General features: G+C 41.3%; 1 protein-coding gene across 4 annotated transcripts; it reads left to right on the plus strand.

Annotated features, from left to right (window-relative positions):
• The first annotated feature begins 16367 nt into the window (after positions 1 to 16367).
• On the plus strand, positions 16368 to 22524 carry LOC115322977 (putative nuclease HARBI1). Of its 4 annotated transcripts, none has more exons than XM_040215127.1 (4): positions 16368 to 16849; positions 17591 to 18010; positions 20308 to 20547; positions 21666 to 22524. In XM_040215127.1, the coding sequence occupies exons 1-3, from the start codon at positions 16464 to 16466 to the stop codon at positions 20543 to 20545; spliced, it is 1044 nt and encodes a 347-aa protein (XP_040071061.1). In that variant the 5' UTR covers positions 16368 to 16463; the 3' UTR covers positions 20546 to 20547; positions 21666 to 22524. The 4 variants fall into 4 exon arrangements, 3 of the variants coding, with proteins under 3 accessions (XP_040071061.1, XP_040071066.1, XP_042148398.1); XM_040215132.1 differs by having other exon boundaries at positions 21669 to 22524; XR_006078095.1 differs by lacking the exon at positions 16368 to 16849 and having other exon boundaries at positions 17600 to 17643; positions 17857 to 18010.
• The last annotated feature ends 381 nt before the right edge of the window (positions 22525 to 22905 follow it).

The raw sequence follows: 22905 nt of genomic DNA on the forward strand, positions 1-22905 counted from the left end.
AACTTACGTCACGTCGCATCATCATCATCATTAGCTCGTAGAAAAATTTGATTTTCTCAATTATCCTTTAATCCAGTCAACGTCATCTTCTCAATCTCTTGCATTCTATTCCAACGGCTAGCTTCACATTATCAGGGAGTTTAAGCTTTCTGCGATGCTTATTTTATTTACCCGAACCAAAAAACACGGTTCTCTTTTTTCCGGAGCTCCCTGTACTTTCCCACTTACTCAAGTCACTGAATGGATTTAGAATCGCTGGAAGGAGTTTGAATTTTCCCGCCTTCAGGGTGAGCTTCGTACATACCAAACACTCGAGCGTTTTGTGAGCTTCGTGCAGGAACCGCTGCTAAAGCACGCGAAAAGTAAGAGTCGTGTGATGGAGGCCGGGCAGTCGAAAGAGACGCCGTGCCATTTTCATCGTACCAATGACTATAGTAATGACTATAGGACTATAGTACAGAACTCGTGATTCTTTCCTCGCTCTATCAGTTTCGGGTGCTGTACGCAGTCTCATAAATTATTATATGGAGTGAATTTGTTGGCAGTAATCCCAGGAGATTCGACTTGAATGAAACGTGTATGTTTAAGTGGTAACATAGAAATACAAGAAAGGTTCATGCCCCATGTATAGGGTTGTTCGTTTTCGGGTTTTATATATTTTTTTTCAATTTGGGGGTAAAGATCGGCTGCTATTTTTCAAGCTAATGATCGGGGAGAAATCGGGTTCTTTCTAGAAACATTATGAAATTCGGGTATTTTAGGGTTTAATTTGCAAATAAACTAAGTTATACATTCTTTTTTTATATTTTGTTTATTGGAGGGTATCACGAGCTTTCTGCCGCATTATAGTATTCAAGTGTGGGGGATAATCGATGTCTTGCCATTCCCGAACGTTAAGCTCCCCTTGGGGGAGAGCTCCGCTGGTCCGATTGCCGTCGGTCGCGACAGGGGAAGCACTGCTCAGAGAATCCTCGTCTCCCTCGGGTGTCCACAAAGACCCGGACCGTTTGAGGGACGGTCGTTTTCGATCAGATATTTTGCTATGAAAGAAACCTGTTAAGGTTTCCAGAACTGCTTACCCCGACTGACTGGCTCGGACGTTGTTTGTGAGAAAGGTAGACCGCCAGCGAGATCGCCATGCTACCGGAGAGACCAGGCTGGGCGTCGAGACGAAACAGCGGTGGAAGGGGGATTGGTAGTGCGTTTTACAAGCTGCGTGCAGCAGGGCCGAAGCTACATGGCGTGCCAAGGCGGTTCGCATGCACAGCGGGGGGACGGAATTGTCCCTCCGAGGCCCTAACGCCTATTGTCACTGTTCTTCAGCCGGCCTCCGTAGAATGTCAAGGTGGGCTAGGCATGCGCTCGTTGGGCAGTCCGTTGAGAGACGTGTCGCGTCCACAGTGCTGCACGCAGCTTGCGAAATGAACTATAGGTCACTGTTGTCCCAAGGTAGGGTAGCTAGCTTGTGTTCACCGCAAACTCCGTACGGCGTAAAAATAATAGGTTGGTTATGTGGTTTTGGAATTCGGGGAGAAATTGGGTTTAACCCGATTCTCCTAAATCATTTTCGGGGTGTAAAAATCGGGTAAAATCGGGTTTTACACGAAAACGAAAAACCCTACCGTGTACCGTGTTCTCGGCTTGCATAAATACAACATCACTGCTCAAAAGCTGCAGTATAATTTACTTTCGTTAACGCGGGCCTAAAGCAGTTCGTTAGACGTTTTCTTACTCTACAGTTCCAGTGCTAGCCAATACCCCTTTTTAAAATCGCGGGAACCACTCGTGTGAAAAACACAAATATTAGGCTCGAGCCTGGAATTGAGTTTTTAGGTGCAAATATTTAAACACAGGTGTATTTAGAGTCTCCATTTACAACATATGATTCTTAATGTAGTAAAAGTTTACGCATGAAAATAATCAAAATGCCAAGTTACTCAAAAGAACAGTTTAAAGTTAGGTTTAAAATAATATTTCGTGTAAGGTTTTGTGAACATCTGTAGCTGGCATTTACTCATCATTATTTTGAGTACACTTCTACAATACCCTCAGGGGAGCTGGTATTGATGTTTTTAACTCAAATTTCATAACTTTTAAGATTTTTGTACTAACCTGTGAACATTTTGTTCTGCGTCATTACTAAGGCGTCAAGCTGTTCATGGGAACACAAAATAAACAAATGAATGAATGAATGAATGAATCTCAAAAGAGACGCATTAATAACAACTGTTTAAAGGGGTACTCCACCGATTTTTTGAGCTACCTTAACTAACTATATTTTCTGACTCCCCGGCCTTTACTCTCTCCGGTATGCTATTTAGAATCGCGAAATTCATAATAGGTATTGTGAAATCGGCAAATGAAAATGATGCAAAAACCAACATTCAAATATACGCGCACTTTTCAGTGCCGTGACGTCAGTGGCAGGCAGGCTTGCCAGTCGAGCAAGCAGCCAAAAAAGAGAATATGCAAATCATTTGTTCCGTGCTGGAGCGCGGGTACTGCAGCGAGCTTCCGAAGCATTCATTTGACACCATGAAACTGCTTCGAATCAGTTTAAAACAAAATCTACAGCCCAAAGAATGAACCCCTGCCTTCCACTGACGTCACTTTTTCATTGTTGCCAGTAGAGACTTCGAGCTTGAAAAACATGGCGAGGACCAAAACTGTAAATTCAATAACTTTGCAAAAAAACAATATTTTGACCTAATATTTGGGATACTATTTTCACGATGTTTGTTGGTTAGTTTAGCAAAATTTCAAGCACATCGGAGAAAATGAAAAGACCAGTGGAGTACCCCTTTAAGGAACACCTGGTACAACTTTAATATAATAATGTTTATTTAACACATCTTCCAGTCCGGAGACACAAAGTGATAATAAAATTAATACAATTTCTACAATCGCTTCGAAGGTACTACCTTCAAATTATATCAAAACATTCCAGAATACTTTTACTTGAACTCATGCGATCAGTATATGTTTAGTTCGATGCTGCTTTTATAAATTGTCTACTGCACAACCGCGACAACCCCCACTTCAGACGTAACCTTGTTTCCTACGATCAACACGCGAAGAAAAATGTTATTCGATGTACACTGTGTCTTCAATCGCTGGATATAAACCTAGTTACCAAAACAACTTTATGTTCTAGCAAAAAAATAAAACGGGCGTTGGTACAGCACTAAAGCTGCAAAATAGGAACCCTTCTATCGCAGACGGCCGGGTTATGCTTTATTTAGAAAGTTTGGGGCGTCAGGCTCTTGGGTAAATACGATTGGAGACCAGAATACATCTACGAGGTGACAACATATAATGTGCACAACAGAAATAAAAGGACAGCAATGTACCGAAATCTTACACGACGGTATTTCAGAAAGTAATGTCTTGTGCTTGCACAAGAAACGCTGCACTCAAAATGTTTTTATGTGTTTTTATACTTGCTGGAGAAAACGTTACAACTTGCATTACTTACATTAAACTTTGATTTGTTTTCGTAGACTCAGCCATCTATAACACATGTTTGTGGTATTTTAAGTCTCGGAATAGCAGGCATATTGCGTTAGGCAATCAAAAGAAGCAACGGGAGGTTCAGTGGTAAGCCTTCGCAAGAGAACAACTGCTCGAACTAACTCGCTGTAATCGTAAATTTATTCGATACACATGGTCAAAAAGACTGATGTTAACGTAGCGTGCTTAAGTGACGAAGTATATGTTTTATCTTTACGTGAACAGGCAGGTTTGCTCTTCTTTGCTCGACGTTTGGTATTTTAACTGATGCTGAAAGGACTGAATGCTCTCAAGTAAAATTGTATGTGTTTGTTTTATGATGAAGGAGTGGCTAAATATAGCAAGCGTAAAAAACAAAGACACCGAACCAACAAGAGAAAACATTTTCAATTTCTGAGAACGTATAGTCTCTGACAATGCCTGCTATTGTCTTTGCGTATGGCACGAGATATAAGCATAAATGAGGTAATGATAAAAGATTAAAAGTAAGGCAAATTGCATTCGGAGTAAAAAGTCGATTTTTTTTTTGTTTTGTTTTATTTTTGATTTTATCTATACTCTCAGCCCTTTTGATGCAATCACAGGGATTGGAAGATCTAATACAACAAGAAAAGGTAAGACGCCATCACTCAGTCCTAAACAAATTACATAAAACATACATTTCTTAAGTCACAAGACTTGTGATTCAAAAAAGAGAAACATTCGATTTTTTTCATATCTATCTTATTTCATCTTGTCTTGTGTTTCATAAAATAAGATCAAATAATTATTGACATAACAAAACTTTCCAATTAGTCGCACGCACAAGAACATAGTTTATAATCTCCACAAAATCACTGATAGAGACGGATAATACAGAGGAGTTAGGTATCATATTTCATTGCTTAAAGGCCATAGGAAAAAACTGTATTTATATTAATAGTTTTTTTTTTACATATGAATTAACGATGTACAAAGGTCACCAAACTTGTAGAAAACATGGGAACTGTGCATTATCACATGGGAGCACTATCCTGACAGACTTCGTCAAGTTTTGGGGCTGCTCGAGATGAGATTGAAACAGCCTCTCGTCGTAAGCAGGAATTAAAACTTGATCAAACGTGACAGGATAGCTCTTTTATGAGGTAGTTCGCAGTTCGCATAATCCGTATACGTTTGGTGACCACCGTACATCCTGTTACTATGTATTGAAGATTCAGCGGTAGGAGCTCTCAGTTACCGCATACTCTGTATAATATAATTTTATTATGTTCGTTTTTAAAGAACAAAGCTACCAAAACACATACTTGGATGAAGCAAATGAAGATATAAATATTACCTTTTAACACGTTGAGAACTGAAAAAAAAAATTTTAGTTCATAAAGTTATGCGCGACATGTAGAAATACAAAAATTCAAGGGTGGCATCTTTTATCTTTGTATATTACCATGAGATATCGATAATTCTAAACTCACAGGAAAACCAAAAAAGCTATATTATGAAGAAAATTATATTGAAACAAATTATATCATTGAACCTAAAATTGCTAATATTTTAAAAGAAAGAATTGCATGTACAGGCATATATTACAATATTATACAAAAAAGCAAGAGGCGGCTTCTTTATAAACGTTTCACACAGGGTGGTCAGTGGGCGGTGAAGTAAAATATAGCTACTATCAATCTCCATGCAGTGGCAGCAAAACTAGGAACCTGACGTGCAGAGCTCAGGTTCCTAGCCGCGATTATTGCAAGTTCAACAACTGGAAGTGATTTCGCCTTGAGTTGATACCGGGTAAAATTATGCTTTGAATTTGAATATTTTCTTACTAAATCTGATGCGTATGCTTGTGCGACGTAACATAAACAATCTTAAATATGTGACACCAGTTTTTATAGCCAATGAAGAAACCCTTCAGCGGAGCGAGAAGAAGACGAGAACATTGGGGGGCTGGACCCGAGCGCGAGCTACTTTTTCAATTGGGGATTTTTGTGTGGAACTGGAAAGTGTGAGTAACGCAGTTACCGGTGATTAAAGTAGGTTTTTTTTTCTTGTAGTAATCAGCGCTTCGGCTCAATGGTTTCCACAGCCTTTGTTAAAACAGGCAAACTAAAAGAACATGTCCTTTTTACCTTCTTTAAAGGGGTACTCCACCGGTTTTTTCATTGTCTTGATTTGCTTGAAATTTCGCTAAACTAACCAACAAACACTGCTAAAATAGTATCCCAAATATTAGGTCAAAATATTGTTTTTTCGCGAAGTTATTGAATTTAAAGTTATGGTCTTCACCATGTTTTCAAACTGAAAGTCTCTACTGGCAACAACAATAAAGTGACGTCAGTGGAAGGCAGGGGTTAACTTTTTGGACTACAGAAGTTGTTCCCAACGGATTTGAAGCAGTCTCTTGGTGTCAAATGAGTGCTTTGGAAGCTCGCTCCCGTATCCGCGCTCCAGCACGGAACAAATGATTGGCATATTCTATTTTTAGACAACTTGCTCGACAGACGAGCCTGCCTGCCACTGACGTCACGGCACTGAAAAGTGCGCGAATATTTGAATATTGGTTTTTGCACTATTTTCATTTGCCGATTTCACAATACCTATCATGAATTTAGCGATGCTGAATAGCATACTGGCAAGGCTTAAGGCCGGGGAGTCAGAAAATATAGTTAGTTGAGGTAGCTCAAAAAATAGGTGGAGTACCCCTTTAACGGTAAAAGACACATTCTTTTTAAATAAGAAGTATTTACATGAGTTTTAAATAAGTGCTCTTTAGCTTTGAGCAGTAAATTAATGTAGTATCGTTGATGTTCTTCTGATTACACTTCAAAAGAATTAGTACTGTGCTGCATAAGCGGCAAATAATAAAAACATGCTGTTTCACATTTCGCTTGGTTTACTCCCGCGTGCTTGGCCGAGTTGGCATCGCTCATGCTACCACGCAAGGGCACGGCATTCCAACCCCACCAGCCCAGTTCTTAATTTTATATTTCGCGACTCTTCCAGACCGTTTTAGCTGGCTCTTGTAACCCATCTCTTGTTTCTGTGCGGATTGTTCCATACCACGTAATCCGAACAAAAGAAGCTGAGGCTGGTAACATCGAGGCAGTCTTTTTTTTTTTTTTTTTTCGCCATCGCATTATGTTTAGTTTTTCTCTCGTTAAGGTTGTAGAGACAACTTGTGCCTATTTGCTTAAAGGAAGCTTAAAAGTTCAGTGAGGCGAACTTGTGCTGCACAAGTTCGCCTCATTGAACTTTTATTTTCAGTTCCATATTCCCATGAAATATTTATTCGTGACACTATTGGATGTCATGTACTCTTCTGTTCAATATCTAGAGTATTTAAACAAAAACATTCACAAATACATAAAACATAAAAATTAAAGGAATTGGAAATCTGAACCAATATTATTCAGTTTCAATTTCTCTAAAGAACAACCTTATATGTCGTCCAAGCGCACCGCGCTGTTTCTAAATTCTACGAGACTACATATTAATGGAGTCGTTCCTTTTGTCAATCAATAAACAAACTAAATATTTAAGTCTGGTCCGCACCTGGTAAATGATACAGTAACCGAAAGCTTCGAAACAGAAACACGGTGTGTGTTGCATATTTCATTCATACTTCTTCATTCGTGATTCGTTCTTCCATGTTCTTAACGACTAACTGTATACTTTCATTGGTTGCGAAGTAATATTGAGATGCCGAGGGCTGACCACACCCTACTTAAAATCCTAGTAACTATAGAATATATTTTTGTTCGGTTTGGCGTCGATGTCATCCTACGTACATGACATCCTATTCAACACTATCCCCAAAACGGGCATCTGCGAACTGAACTATTACGCCCCAATTTACTTGGTGCATCATTGTACGGCAATTCCCCCAGCATTTATCGTGTTTTTTAAACTTTTTTTTGCACTCATTAAACACTTGTCAGAAAGTTCACATCACTCTTGAATGGCAACGAGTTGAACACGCGTACTTTACCTCTTCCCAGTTTCTGGGATGTCTCAACATCAAAAAGCGCCGATTGCGCATGTATGTTTATGTCCTAAATTTACCTAATATTCTGCTTTGTCTTTAAGTCAGACTCCCAAATGAGTATTTAAGGTTTCCTATTAGTTTGATATGCGTTATGCGATATTCTACAACGCAATGGACGGAACTGATAGGCCGTGTGCCAACTGTTCGTACAATAGCATATCAGCTCTTAATAGTTCAAAGTCTCGCCAACATTATAATTAATATCACTCCGAATATTTATTAGAAAGTGTTATACAGTAACCACGCTGGAAAACTTGCCTCTTTGAGCATGTGTGTGGGAAAGCAACTGAAAAATTAATTTTGTACAAAGCCAAGGCAATTCTTATTCATATATGTAGAGAACCCTAGAATTGCGTGATGTGGGGTGAAGTGCAAGTCTAGATTTACTTCACTGTCCGTAACAAAAAACAACAGGTTATGTTTATTTATTAAGAAAGTATACAAAGTCGTCACCTAAAGCATTTGAGTAGTGTTATGGCTCATCGTGAACATTTATTATTGTTTAAGACAACAATTTTCCAGTACTGATGATGAGACATTGATGATGTCATTGTACGATCTTCAAAAATTCATCGCAACAGACTTTTCTATAATATAAAACACCCTTGTCTGAAAAAGTGCCTGTGTACATATTTTATTGTGTAAGTATGACTCAGAAACACCTCCGTGTATTAACAATATGCGTATACGGGGTGTTTTCCCTAAAGTTACCATATTTGTTTTAACAAAGCTTTGAAAACTACACTTGTTGGGTTTATTTGGGCGAGTTATACGGCCAGGAGAAAATAATATAGGGGGCTAATCACAATAGTCGACTAATTAAGTAAAGTTCGTTAATTAACTTTCCAACTAGTAAAAACAGAGATATCTTTCTAATTAGAAACATGCTGATCGTATTCGAAGAACCACTAAACCAACTCTTTTTAGAAAGATACAAGCAGGGGGAGCAATTTTACGGAGTTCCCTAAAAACGCTTCATTTGGACGCGTTTCTATGTTCTTATCGGAGCGCATCTTATCGACCAAGATCCTGCTCTCCAGTTGCTGAGACACGCAAAACACGCGCCTTACTTCCCTCCACCCTACAGGGGGGAGGGGGGGGGGGGGGGGCGAGGGGGTGGCTTCGCGCTGCGAACACCGGGGGGTAGGCCGGTGTTGCCTATGAGAAACCGAAACCTAGAAACGCGTCCAAACGTAGCGTTCTTTCAGAACGCCGTAGAATGCTTCCCGTGCTACATAGTTTCCTAAAAAGGGTTGATTTAGTTTGACGAAAATAATCCATAGAGAAGGGGAACAGGAACGACACGAAAATGATCGCCCTCTCCAGGAATTATTTTCGTCATTCTAGTTCAGCTGGCTTGCACCCTTCAATTTAAATGCATTATAAACAATTTGATTTAGTTGTTTTCAATGATGCTTAGCAAGTTTCGACTTGGAACCATATGTAAATTTTTACTACATAAAACGTTAATTAACAAATTATATTTAATTAACCAACTGATCGTTACGATTAGCTCCCCATACTATGTCCCTTGGCCGTATAACTCACCTGCACAACCCGCATAAATGTAGCTTCCACGTTTTGTTTTTAAATAAATATGTTAAGATAAAAAGAAACTATATTGCCGCGTCCGTGGTGGAGTTCGCAAGCCATTGGGGCTGCTATGCAGGGGCACTGAGATCGAAGCCCGCTCGGTCTATTATATCCTTTACCATTCCTTGTTCTTCTAAAGCGGTCCAGTCCATTCTCTAATTTCATCATGTTTTCTCGTTTGAAATATCCCTGAACGTATCACGTGCATAAAATCAGCGGTAACGCGCTGCTTCGGTTCCGTTTTCCTTTGATTCTTTGACATGAGATGCTCGACTTTTTGTTTTAATTTGTACCCACAAACTCGCCATATTAAAGACTCATTTTTAGTTTTACATTCATCTGCAAGTTTTCTTTCTGAGAATATGTGAATTTCGTTCGCATGATAATCAATAAGGGGTAAACGACAGGTTAAATAGCATCAGAACAATAATAATCTAGAAACTTGTCTCATATTAAATTAGAGGGAAATATATTTACGGGATCTCTACGAGGAGGACTCCGTCGTATAAATGCTTGCTGTGCGGAATAAAGCTGGTTCACATACCTTTAAATAAGAACAGTTTGTAAAGTAAACCTTCTGGGAAAAAATAAACTTGCTTAATGCAGTTCTTCAGTCAAAAGACCGCAACGTGTTTAACAAAAAGCGTTTGTTGCAAACAAATCGAACCGAATAAATGTGAAAATACCGTTAAAATTATTCAAAGAGAATCTGTTCTTGTGTTGCATAAATATACAATAGAAATAGGAAAAACAGAAAAGTACACTGCGGCCGAACCGTATAAATGATCGCCTAAGTTGACTACGGAGAAAATGAACTTGTCTAGTGAATCAATTTCCTTCATTAGCGAAATCTATGTACCTGACCATTTTATGTGATTATTTTACTTTATGTCTTGACCCCTGACAATCGTTTCTCCGGAAATAGAATATAGCTACCCTCTGTTCAAGGTCATGTTCATGACCTGAGGTGAACTACCCCAATGATATTCGTTGTAACGAGAGTGGCTATGTCGCAACCTGAAAGCCCTGCTTGTCAAATATCTTGAAAATAACACGTATATAGCACATGCCTTTAAACACAGACTATGATTTCTCAAGAGCTTTGCGTTTAACCAGGAGGACAAACCTCATTTATTTTTTAATGGAGTTTGAATGCCCAATTTTGTTAATGCATTGCTACTTTAATGACAAATTATAAGTTGTAAATAATAAGTCCATGCCCTTAAAAATTGCTCTTTTTTCTCATTAACAAAACAAATATTTGAAATATTTTCATTATTGCTAATGGACACGAATCCCTTAATTAAAAAAAAGATTATTTTCGAGGAAGGTTTAAAATATCTGTTCAAACTGCATACAATTAGAATACAAACATGAACCCATGATGCTTTTTTTTTCTTTTTTTCTCGCTTTTGAAAATTGCTGTTGTAGCTTTGTTTCTTTATAAAAGTAACGAAGCAAAACGAAATCATAGCGAGGTTTTGTTTAATTTTTTGTTACAAAAAGCATTGCCTCAGAACGCATTCGGATTTGCCTTTTAAACCAAGCCCGCTCCGTTTCGAGAAATTGTGATTAAACAAAGCATAAAAAAAATTATCCGACAAAGCCAGCATAATTAGTCGGATCCCAGCATTACGCGAAGTGGGAAATATTCCTCGAGTTCTGACTGCCAAACCTACTGCTCTGCTCATTTTTACATAAATCATAATAATCATAATAATAAAATGGGCCAGAATCGTCGATATCATTCGAATTCTGGGCAGAGATGGGCGAATATTGGTTAACATGGCCACGGCCGCGGCGGTGTCAGCGGACTTGGGCCAAGCCAACGTTACTAGACCCGATCAGTTGGGAAACTGCCATGGAGTCTGCTCTGAAAAAGTGGCACCGACCCGTACTTGAGAGCCGAGCTAATAGCGATTGCAACGCCGCCATTTCTCCCGCATCGGCCACTCGAGAAACTGCACGTGACTTCTATTTTGACTTTAATCGGGCATTTTGGCTCCGGAACGGATACGGGTATGTTGGAAGGGGCTTCGAGGGTGCCACCCCGACTCTTAAGCAGGCGCGCCGCGGATTACTGCCGAAGTTAGGATACACCCAGGTCGGGACGCGCTACCTGAAATCACCGCTGAGGCATGGATGTATAGAAACAATATTTATTGTGCCACAAACCTTGTAACCTAAATATTTTAGAAAACATCACGCGCTACCCATTTTGTACTAATCTCCAATAAAAGTTAGAACAAAGAGAGTTTTTTTTTTCTTTTTTTTTTTGTTTGCGTTTTACGGAAAAACCCAGGTCCAGCCGCTGATTGCCCGGCGCACCCTCAGCGCGGCCTGCGGCAACAGCGGCGGCCGCCGCCATTGACCGCCGCGATTGGACCGATTCAGTATCGTTTTAGAAACGGTCAAGAATCCCTAATACCGGCCGATATAGCCGGTTCAGATCCGACAAAGTGTTGGTATCGTTTCAGAAACGGTCAAGACTTCCTAATACTGCCGATATAGCCGGTTCAAAGCCGACAAATTACCAGAAAATGGCGCTGGATACTGTATATCAGCGTGGCGTTGGCTGACCCAAGTGATGTTCCTCGGACATTGGCCACATCACAGTAATAATGGCCCGATCTTTACGACCCAGCGCCAATATCGGCAGTATCAGAGTGATATTGGCCCGATCTCTGCGATCCCACACCAATATTGGCGCAATACTGCGTGCTGCCTGGGATAGTGTTAGGCAAGGTTGCATGATATTTTGGCAGATCACTGTATATAGATTATAGCCAATCCGTATTAGTGATTATGTGATCTTATAAGTTCTGTTTCGGTTTCGGCCACATTTATATACTTTTTTGGTAGGGCGGTTGCTAATTATATTAAAAAAATAATTTTAAAGACAAACAGTACTTTGTCAAGCTGAAAGCATTGAAACCACATCAAATCCAAGTGTCTGTAAAAAAAGTGTAAAAAAGAAGCATTTCTTAATTTGAAGCGCAAAAGGCTACAAGGGGCGCATAGGAGTAAATGAGAAAGAAGAATTTCGGTTCGCTGCATTCCAAAACTCAATCTGCATCCACAGTTGTAACTAAACCACAAGCAATTGTTTTTCTTAATATTTTTATATCAATGTTTGCTGCTCTATTCCTTACAAAACGCAACTTTCTCTATTGCCGCATCTTTAATTATGGTATTTCCAGTATAGCCATGCTCAATACGTCGTCGTTTCAGTTCAGTTGTCTTTTTTCCCGTCTGCCTATTGTTCGGTTGACGCATTGCGAAGACTGCGGCACATCCATTGAGTGTCTCGTCCGGCGATTCGCGCATTCACGGGGTAAGAAGAGTAGAACGAGACATGTACATCACTCGCGCGTGCCCCGCGCAAACGCGCACTATCCAAAGAAAGACAGTACCTGTACCTCAATCTCCCACGCATGCGAACACGTTTTGATGGGTCAAACTACACACTCTCCCGGGGAGGGGAGAAGGGGGTGTAAAGATTGCTCCCGCATTTTAAAAAGAATGGATGGGGGTTCGGCACGGTTGAGCACTCATCAAAGATTGAAGGTATTTGAAAAGTGGCAGCCTTACAATGGCAAGTTTTGGACCATATTAAGAGCGCGCTGTATTTACGTCAGATTTAAAATTTCGCGGTGAGTTTTACGTAAATGAAACGAAAATTTAACTGTACGTATAGTATTGATATACGACATTGGAAGGGTTATTTCGGTAAAAAACGGGAAAGTCAAATATTTGCTGCTTTGCACATGGCTTCTCTGTTATGCAAACAACATCACAATATTACCAAAGCATCAGGTTTTAAATATTTGTGGCATTGATGAAAGTATATTTTTCCAAAGATCTTCTCTAGTACAGATGTTCTCACAGTCTAACTTTCATTTTTGGCCCTTTTTTACGACTATTCTAAATATAATTAGTCCCCGCGCTAAAAAGGCCGTTTCAATATTCGAATCAATTAGCAGTACCCACGGCACAGACCCCATTTTTATGGTGTACGCCAGTATTCAAGACTTCTAATTGCGAAGCACACAAAGCTTCCTTTAACCGACACCACGCTGTGGCACAGGCGGTTGGCGCAGCGGCAATTACGACCTGGTAGAAAAAAAAAGCAACTTTTGTGTCCACTTGTTTAAACGCTCCCATTAGCAACGAACTCTAGCATTTCTATGAGCGCATTAACTCTTTAATCTAAATAGAATCTACAATTTCGGACACTTCCCTAATTGCGTACATTTCCAAAGTGGCAAAACAACCTCCTGCAAGCCGGCCGTTTTTTACGAAGAAAAAGAGCACCAGACCGGAAAGCGGAAATGGCCTAACCGGAGGGAGCATCATTAAGCTGCTGGTCCGCTGCAGTACGCAGCTAATCTGTGGGTGTCTGAATGGGAAGGGGTAAAATAATTACCAAGTTTTGCAGCATACACTTGAAAGTTACGCTCTAACTACTTAAATAAATTTTCCGCAGAACAGAAACTTTTTTGCATAAATGAGGAAGGCATGCACCTGCAAGTTTCCGATGAAAAACGCCGTTTTGGCGCTAAACTACGTTTAATCCTAAACCTCACGCTCCGGTAGAAGCTACGAACGCGTTAAACCAGTAATACGTCGTCAGAAGATGAAAAGAGGCGGCTGATTTTGTCCGGCGAGAGCGTAGCTGCCGTCACATTCTCATCTATCAGGTGAACGTAGTATAGAAATATGCCTTGTGGTGCAGTTAAACACATATAATTTTCTACCAATCGGGTAGTACGAATATTGTTTTCAATAAACCATGTTAATAAATTGAAAATCTAAAATGAAATTTTACATTTTCGAGTTCGAATGCTTTTTTTCATGACTTTAATACCTCGTTTTAAATTCGTTAGCAGAGGTAGCATAGACAACATAGTTTTGGCTTTCATCGAAACACTAATAACACCTTACCTTGAATAATAATCGCTGCCGTAAAGGCGGCCTTAATAGGCGTCACGAGTTTCGTAACATTTTAAATTAGGGCACCTTTTTGACCCGTAATAAGCGAACCCTCTCAAATATCATGCAGCATGCTCGCAGCCAGAGTTTTATGTTCTAAGACACCGCCGGTTATAAAATATTAGCATCGATGTGCGTCTTTATGTTTGACGTGTCTTTCATACCAAAAAATCTCTACCTCCACATTCGCTCATCGACTTTCTGTTCCAAGAAAATACAGTAAACACGGGGGGCTAATAAAAGACATCAGGACACGAAAACCATTTTCCAGGTTTGAGGGGCGTTAGTACCAACGCTTGTCGCAAGGCGCATATGCTACACTCCATCAGCACCAGTTGGTCAAGCAGCGTTATTAGGAAAAATATTGTTACATCATCTAGAGGATTTAAAAGCCCAAAAACACGGACGAAGAAGAGGCACATACAGCACGGACTGGCGCTATGTATGTGTCTATTCTTAGTCCTTGTGTTTTGTGCTTCTAAGTCCTCTAGATAACATTGAAAAAACTAGCCCAATTCAAAGTTTTAATATTTACATCAGCGCATCATTTTGTTTGGATTCTGTTACGGTCCGTGAATTTTGTAAGGTCGGATGTGAAAGGACAACATAGGTCTATGCATCTAGTCGTGTTTGCTTTTAAAGACATCAGTAGCAGAAACTGTCCCAATCCTTCAAGATACATTTAACAAAAAGCACTGGTTCCTTGAAGTTTGCATAAGTACCAACATAAATCTACATAGAAAAATGCATTCCGCTGAAAGTTGCAAACTGAAGCATAGTGATCGGCATCACCCAGATAACTCGACGACGCCGGTATCATTTCACCGCATTGCAGTTTCATTGATATCTGTAGTTGCATAGTTTGGTCTGCACGACCACTGAAGCAGTGTTCTTTGCAATATGCATGCGTGTAACAATAATAATCCCTGGAGAAGGGGAACAAGGCTCTGTTCGGTGATTTGTGTTTGTCCTTTCTCCCCTGTTTTCTTTCTCCAGGGGTCATTATAGTTATTCTTGTCCAGCTCGCCTGCACCTTTGCATTAATTACATTATCATCACATGGTTTTGTTACTTTCCTGACAAGGGGGTTAGGTTAGCACTGATCCGCATGGGCAAGAGATGCTGCTGCTTCAATTACAGTTGTGCTCTTTGACGGTGTGGTACTTAGGCACCTCTTCTATCTTCCCGGTTTTGTGTTGACGCTCTTTTGTTTTGTCGCCGTGCTGTTATGACACGTGCTGTTTTGATCATGATATTTTGCCGTGTGTTATTCCTTTGGGTAAACTAGATGGCAATGGGTGCATTAAAAGTTCCACAATTATTTTTTTTAGTTTTCTATGAAATTTGATCTCACTGAAACTCTAAAAATGCAGTTCTTAAACTAAGAATAACATATAATTTTTGTTTTGATTTTGATTTAAATATTCCCTATGACAACACAGATATGTTGGTAGAAAGAAGCCAGAGTTCTCTGCTAGTCAGTGTTACGAGCGCCAGTAAAATATCAACATTAGTGCTGTGCTAGATACATTTTAGTATAGCAGCAATGATATAACGCGAGGGCAGCCTCAATTTACGATAAATTTTTGAACTCTCTTTAAAATGTTGCTCGCGTGTGTATTACGTATTTTACCTACACGCACAGAGGGTTCCAACAAGGCAGAGTTCGTCACCGAGTGATCATCGAAGGAAATAACGTCGTCTGGAAACCTCATATACGCCATGACTAGTCGAACAAAACGTTAAGGCGTTTCTTTCATTTACCGCCCTAACGCCAGGGCCCGTTTGCTCGAAGCTGGTTAACTCTAACCGCGGTTAAAAGTTAACCGCGTTTCCCTACCTAGGTACATCCGAGTACCTAGCCGCGTTCGACAAAAACTCGACGCACAATTTCTCCGTGTTTTATTATTATGCGGTAGCTCCCGCCACCTTCCGGTCGAAGCAAACAATAGCCTTTTAAGAAACGTTTTTGCTAGTTTTGTCTTTATTAAGAAAAATAAAAACAACATCGTATCACAATGTTTCTTTTTATGCATGAAAATATATATGTACTTTAAAAAAAAAAAAAAATATCTTGATGCATCTATTGTGCCGCCAAACACAGCATAAGTTTGCAGCGTTGATTTCGGGTCTGGCAACGGTCTTTATAGATTCGTTGTTTTTGGTTGTTTTGTTCTCCGTGTTTTGCGACGCACGTTTCCAGCGCTTTAGTTATCACCTGATTTTCACTGTTTGTGTTCTCCTGCCGTTTGCCCAACCGACCCTCCGACTCGCTCGCCGACTGACTACCGGACTGACTGACAACTGATTTGCGGACGGATTGGTGAAGATAAGGGACGCAATGTCGACTGTGACGCGACGCCGACATCGAAGAGAGCGCGTGTTCGCCCAGTACGCTGTTGTGATGATGGGACGGCAGCGTGTGTTCCGTGACCGCTTGAACCCTTTGGAGGAGTTCGATGAGGACGAACTGCAGGAGCGCTTTCGATTCGGTCGCGCGGGCATTGTGTTCCTCGCCGACACACTGCGCCCGGACTTGGAGCGGCCGACGCGTCGCAGCCGCGCCCTCTGTGCAGAGCAGCAGGTCATTGTCGCCTTACAGTTCTACGCCACGGGGAACTTCCTCATCACCGCAGGGGACTACATCCGTGTGCACGTCTCCACTGCTTCGCGGACTGTGAGGCGGGTGACTCAGGCTTTGGCACGTCGTGCCCAAGACTTCATAGGGTAAGTGGTCTGGAGCATCTCTGGTGCGTCCCGATATTAGGCGCATGTGCAGGCCAGTTTTCCGAGAAAAAAAGCCTGGGCCTAGATTGCTCGATGAGCAATCACCATTAGTTCAGAAACCCTTTGTATAGAAATTTCGGTGCGTGAATTGTGTTCGCTGAAACCCCCGAATTCGTTAAAGGTGGTCTTCTCCGCACACCTATTCTGCAATTTATTTACGGCGCACCACCTGCGCAATGACCCTTTCGTTTGTGTTTCCTAAGCTGTAGGCTTGCTAGCCTGAATATCTGCCAGCGCATCGATCCCCACGTATACTGGTACCTCCCTAAAGGATCATTAAAAGTGTTGCTTCAGCACTCGATATTTGTTTTTTGGTAATGAGCGTGACATGCAGACCAGTGAACTGGGCAGTAAAATTACACGAACCAACTGGAGTGTACAAAATGACTCCCTTAGTACCTATTATTGGTGCAGGTGCAAATTCAACTAATCTACAAATAAAGTAGGAGTGCAGACATTTACAAACAGCCTGGTTTCTGCACTCCCAACTATGCACTTGTTGCTACTGAGCTAGTCTTGCGGCTACTGAGTACTGTCATTGTGCAGACGAGGCTTTTATTGCTCACTATTGATGACGATGAATGATAGCTGTGTTATTTTGAAGCATGTGATCATAACAACAAAACTGTCACTGTTGATGTCATAGTGCTATAGACTCACTCAAATCCATCTACAATGCAGGTGGCCAGGTGAAGCTGAGGGTCATGCCTTACAACAGGCCTTCTTTGAGATCGGTGGGTTTCCTTCGGTCGTGGGTGCTGTTGATGGCACTCACATTCGGATACAGGCACCACAAGTGCATGAGGAGGTGTACGTTAACCGCCATCTGTACCATTCAATAAATGTACAGTTAGTGGTTGACGTCTTTTACCGTATCCGCAATGTGGTTGCAAAATGGCCTGGAAGCACCCACGACTCTAGGATATTCACCGAGGGCTCGTTGTCAGGCAAGCTGGCCGATGGCGTTTACGAGGGCCTACTGCTTGGAGACAGCGGCTACACCTGCAAGCCATGGCTGATGACGCCCTTCCTGTCTCCGTCATCAGCAGCGGAGGTCGCCTACAATGCGTCACATAGCACAACGAGGAGCATCGTGGAACGGTAAAGCCAGGCTATGCGTCCTGGTTCGACGGTTCAGTGTTTCGGTACCTTGAGGCACCTAACCTTTTTTATGTGGTTGTGCCTGAGCTTTACATTTGTTGCCATTTTTATGTTCTTGCATAGTAGGCTACGGCTGCTCAGAAGCAAGGAGAGGAAGGCGTATCTCTACTATACCTTATTTATACTACGGGCTATAACCTACTGCCATAGCCTGAAATGTTTATTCTAAGGTTAGCCAGCATTGTGGGAATGAAGAACATCAATTCACAAAATTCAACCATTAGCCAGTTAACTCTATATGTCACAATAATTATTATATTTCATTTGCTCTTTTCTGTATAAACTCCAGAATAGAAGTTAGAACTTCTCTGAAACATATCCTTCCTGTATGACTGGGTTTATTAACCTACAGGTTTTTACTAGCTGTTTACACATTTCAAACAATAGCAGTTAATTTTTTTTGTTACTCTATATTGCCTAAATGTAAAGCAATTCTTAGAAAAAAAAAACAGCTTGCAATGTGAAAAAAAAACACTGGCTTAGGCAGGTTTTGTTTTTAGACAGTTTGTGTACAGACTTATTCAAGCATATCTTATTAAATACTGCTTATCTCAAACTGCAATTTTCCTTGCAAGTTTTTGCGAAGAACATTTTCATTATATCTGTGATGGGATTGCTGCGCCATTTGCGCCAAAGTGATTACCCTGCTACGTCCTGCTACATTTAACAAAAATGTGAGAAATTTGCACCAACGTAGCACCAAAACTTATTTTCATTTTAATAATACTGAAAATATAATAGCTCGGGCTTCGCTGCCCGGCCGGACCGTCACGATATGCTTACGCAAGTTTTCAGGTTTTCAAAACTTTTGATTATAGTCTCGTATACGATACCATTCCATCACATTTCGTATGAATGACAGGCAATATCTGGAAGTTTCGCAATAATTTTTATGTTAGTCGTCTGTTCATTCTGGAGGGTTAGCTATAGTCCGTTGCAACCTAAGAACGAAGGGCGAGGGTAAGACAGGCCGGGGAGGAGGAAGCAGACGGAACGCTAGAGAAGAGAGGGGGAAACCTCCTTCTCTCTTTAGCGTTCCGCCTGCTTCCTCCTCCCCAACCCGTCTTACCCTCGCCCTTCGTTCTTAGGTTGCAACGGACTATAGTGTCGTTGAATGCGCTTTTCACCACGCACCGGTGTACTGCAAAGAAGCAAACACCACGGAGTAGGCATCGCAACTTTGTATGTCTTGCTTCTCTGCAGCGGACCCTGTGTTAAGGAGAAAGCTCTCCTCCAAAGTGAGACTCAACACAATTCCTGAACACAACTTCGGCTCGTAAATATGATGGATTACAAGATCCCGGCGGCACCTTTTCCAATTTCGAGATTTAGTAAGGGTACTTTGGTATTGCAAGAGCATTTATATATGCTCTTATGCATGTTTATTTATTTATGGCAACTCATTTGTTTAGCTATCAATTCTCTGTAGGTGCGAGTAGATTAGAACTAAATTGACAGGAGCAGTGGATGAAATCTCAGGAAGAGCCTGAATGAGTTCGGCGGGTTTGTTTTTAAGTTTCGTTCACATGCCGTTTTTGATCTGAAGTTCTACAGATAAAATGTAATTTATGTTGATAATCAAATGGTAATTGCTTTGTTTTTTTATCTCATTTATAAATTGCAGTTTTATTACAACCTCTAGAACTTGAAGGAAACATCAGTTTATGTGACCAATGTTATTGTACTAATTTAGTGGCATTCAGTACCTAAAATAACCATTTAAAGGAGTTTGTGCTGTCCTTCATCACTCACCTTTTTGTTACCCTCTCATGGTGCTTCTCCACGCAACTGAACGCTATAGTTTTGTGTTTGAGGAACTCTTGCTGCGCAGTTGATGCTAACAAAGGTTTGAACGTATGTGAGAAGGCAACGTAGACTTTGCCCTTTAGTTGGACAGGCCGAAAAATTAATCTTGACGTGATGTTTGCATTGGTATCAATAAAAATGAATGTGCGCTTATGCTACAAAAGTTCTTTTTGTTGCACCATAATTGACTTTTGACTGCTCCAAGGGCTGCTCCAAAATGACTCAGACCAATCACATCACTGAAATCTTTAACAAAATCTGCATTTCATTACTATGTTAAAATATTCCAACAAAAATATTAACTATTAGGCATAATACCATGTTTTCGATGGGCTGGAGCGATGATAGACATCGCATGCCGATCTCATTAGATGTTCTTATAAACCACTTCAAAAGGATAACAGATCTTGCTCTATTTATACACTGTGCAGGACAATAGGCCAGCTCAAGCGGAGATTTCATTGCCTCCATGCTGAGTTGAGGATGCAGCTAGAGAGATGCTGCGACATCACTGTTGCCTGCTGTGTCCTGCACAACCTGGCCAAGACATACCCCTGCAGCATGCCAAGGACTGTCCTCCCCGAAGAGGTTCCCGTCGAGCCCGTGGCAGCGGGCCGTGATGAAAGCAACGAGGCTCGGGATGCCATCGTCAGCCAGTTCTTCGGTTGAGCGTAAGTATACCAATATATTGCACATGCTGCTTTGCATGGTCTTGAGTACCAGTGCATTCTGCTTGTTTTTAATTGATCAAACATTGGAATACCAAATGTTGTTTCTGCGTTAGGTTGGAAGAGAGTGGAATTTTCGCCCACGCCGTCCCCACATATTACGCTTGACTACTGCTGCCGATTACCCCGGCGCAGCGGGAACACGAATACCATAGGCTATGGTTCAGGGAGATACGAAGATAAATTAGGCAAATGATAAAATTAGCCAGACGATCTTCCAATGAGTACATGCAAGGCAGGCTTTTAGTCTTAGCGGCAACTGAGGCGCATACGAGGCTGACGGCGGTACGGACAGAGCACACGGAGATGGATCAGCAGTCAAGATTCCTTGAGCGTCGCAACTATTCGTGCTGTGACAAGGAACTAGAGCAAAAACCCTGCAAGCAGGTGGAGCCGCCGTTAGTTCTCGATAAGCAGATGAAAAACTTGTCTTCGCATGACACGTTTCGGCGCACCGATATGTTTGACGGAGCAAATATACCACATGGTTTCAAACAGGCTCGTGATTGGACCCGGCGGCGTGTAGCATTGGGCTTTAGTCCATCGTAGGACGAGACAGAGTATAGCAGATCTGAATCTAGAAATATACAGAGCATAGTTGTAACCCGAGACTGGGGATACGGACAAGGGACAAAACACAGAACGACAGGGACGAAGTCCCTGTCGTTCCGTGTTTTGTCCCTTGTCCGTATCCCCAGTCTCGGGTTACAACTATGCTCAATTTACACCAGCTAGCCTGCACCCTCACCATTGCTTCATTAGAAATATACAGTTGCAAGTAAAATGGATTTTATTTATCAGCAGCTGTGTTGGCTTTGTCATATATATATACATTCAAAATGAAAATTAAAAACAGCGTAATATGTCAATGTTTACTCTTCTCCTAATTGTTTTTTTAGCAATTTGATTTCCAATTCTGCACGCTGTGTTTCCAGTTGAATTAAATTTTTTTGGTCCTCTAGTAATTTTTTTGACTGCTGGTAGAACTCCTCGGCAGCAGTTGCTGCTGCAATTGTTGCCGTGGCAACTTGCTTAACCATTTCTGTGCTCTCCTTCTCCAGCAGGAGATTAGCTCCCTCGAGCTGCTGCTGCCTTTCTGTCTCCTGCAAGAAGCGCTGTGAAGCCTCCCGGCACCAACGTCGGCTGTATGGCACATTTGTTGGAGCCCGCTGCACCGCCTCCAGCGGCCGACTCTCGTGCAGCACTGCCGCACTTGCTCCGCTCCCAGAGGGACCAGGCTGTGGATCTATTCCCCTGGAGCTGTCACTGCGACAAATTCATGTGTAAAAAGTGGTCAGGTTTTGTTCTTGTCAGCATGGGCAAAGAGAACACACTGTGCAAAGTTTGTAACCCTGATAAAGACACCGATGCTGCGCCAAAATTCATTCATACGGGTTGGTACAGAGGACAAAGTTTGTGAGCCAAGTTGGTTTATACACTGACGCACAGGCTTGAGGTCGGAGCGCAGTGTTGTTACTTCTTGCACAATTGCCCAGTACATGGTGTAGGAAAATGTGCATTTGGTTGTGAAGAGCACACAGCTGCATTCTAAAGGTTAGAATGCAGCTGTGTAGCTATGCGATTAACAGTTCATAAATTTAGTGGTCACATGTCCAGTCAAACCACAATGCACTGCACATTTATAGGACAACTTCAAACATTACAGCACATAGCTTCACTGGTATTGATTTCACTCACACAGGTTACCATCATGGGGGTAGTTAACTTCTTGACCAGAATGAAGTTAATGTTTGAGCCAATTTTCCTAAGTTGGTAAAACAAGCAACAGGATGGTTGTACTGTGTGTGATCTTTTAATTTGCATATTGAAAGCGTGCTACAGTTAGCATTAAAGAAAAGCCATTGCCACTTTGTTGCATTTAATTTCTATAAGATGGTAATAAACAGCTTTACCACCTGATTTCTCATTGCATGCCGAGTTATTGCATGAATTTGTAGCTTCGGTGAAACTGTTTCAGCCTTGTTGAAAATAATTAGAAATGTGGTAGCGCTGGTTCCTCGTCAGATCTTAGAGTGCACTCTGGAAGACGGTTTCGTGACTTATATTTCGAACCGCCTTTGAGCTTTTGTTGTTGAAATAGAACTGAAGCCAGATTCCCGGAACTTTCTTACGACAAAAAAGTTAGTAGATTTATCTTATGACAAATTTACGAACTTTAAATATTCCCGAAGCACAAAGATCGTAAGTTTTGCGCAAGCTACGGATTTCGTCAGAACTTGCGCAAAACTTACAAACATTTTGCTTCGGGAATACTCAAAAGTTTGTAACTTTGTTGTAAGA

This window comes from Ixodes scapularis, unplaced genomic scaffold (genome assembly GCF_016920785.2).
Source record: "Ixodes scapularis isolate PalLabHiFi unplaced genomic scaffold, ASM1692078v2 PGA_scaffold3__209_contigs__length_174095766, whole genome shotgun sequence".
Lineage (NCBI taxonomy): Eukaryota > Metazoa > Arthropoda > Arachnida > Ixodida > Ixodidae > Ixodes > Ixodes scapularis.

What these genes read in the sequence shown, in the direction of transcription:
- LOC115322977 (XM_040215127.1), top strand. Translation starts at nt 16,464, where the DNA reads ATGTCGACTGTGACGCGACGCCGACATCGAAGAGAGCGCGTGTTCGCC. An exon ending in CGTGCCCAAGACTTCATAGG is followed by an intron (nt 16,850 to 17,590) that starts GTAAGTGGTCTG and finishes TCTACAATGCAG; the next exon opens with GTGGCCAGGTGAAGCTGAGG. An exon ending in ACGAGGAGCATCGTGGAACG is followed by an intron (nt 18,011 to 20,307) that starts GTAAAGCCAGGC and finishes TACACTGTGCAG; the next exon opens with GACAATAGGCCAGCTCAAGC.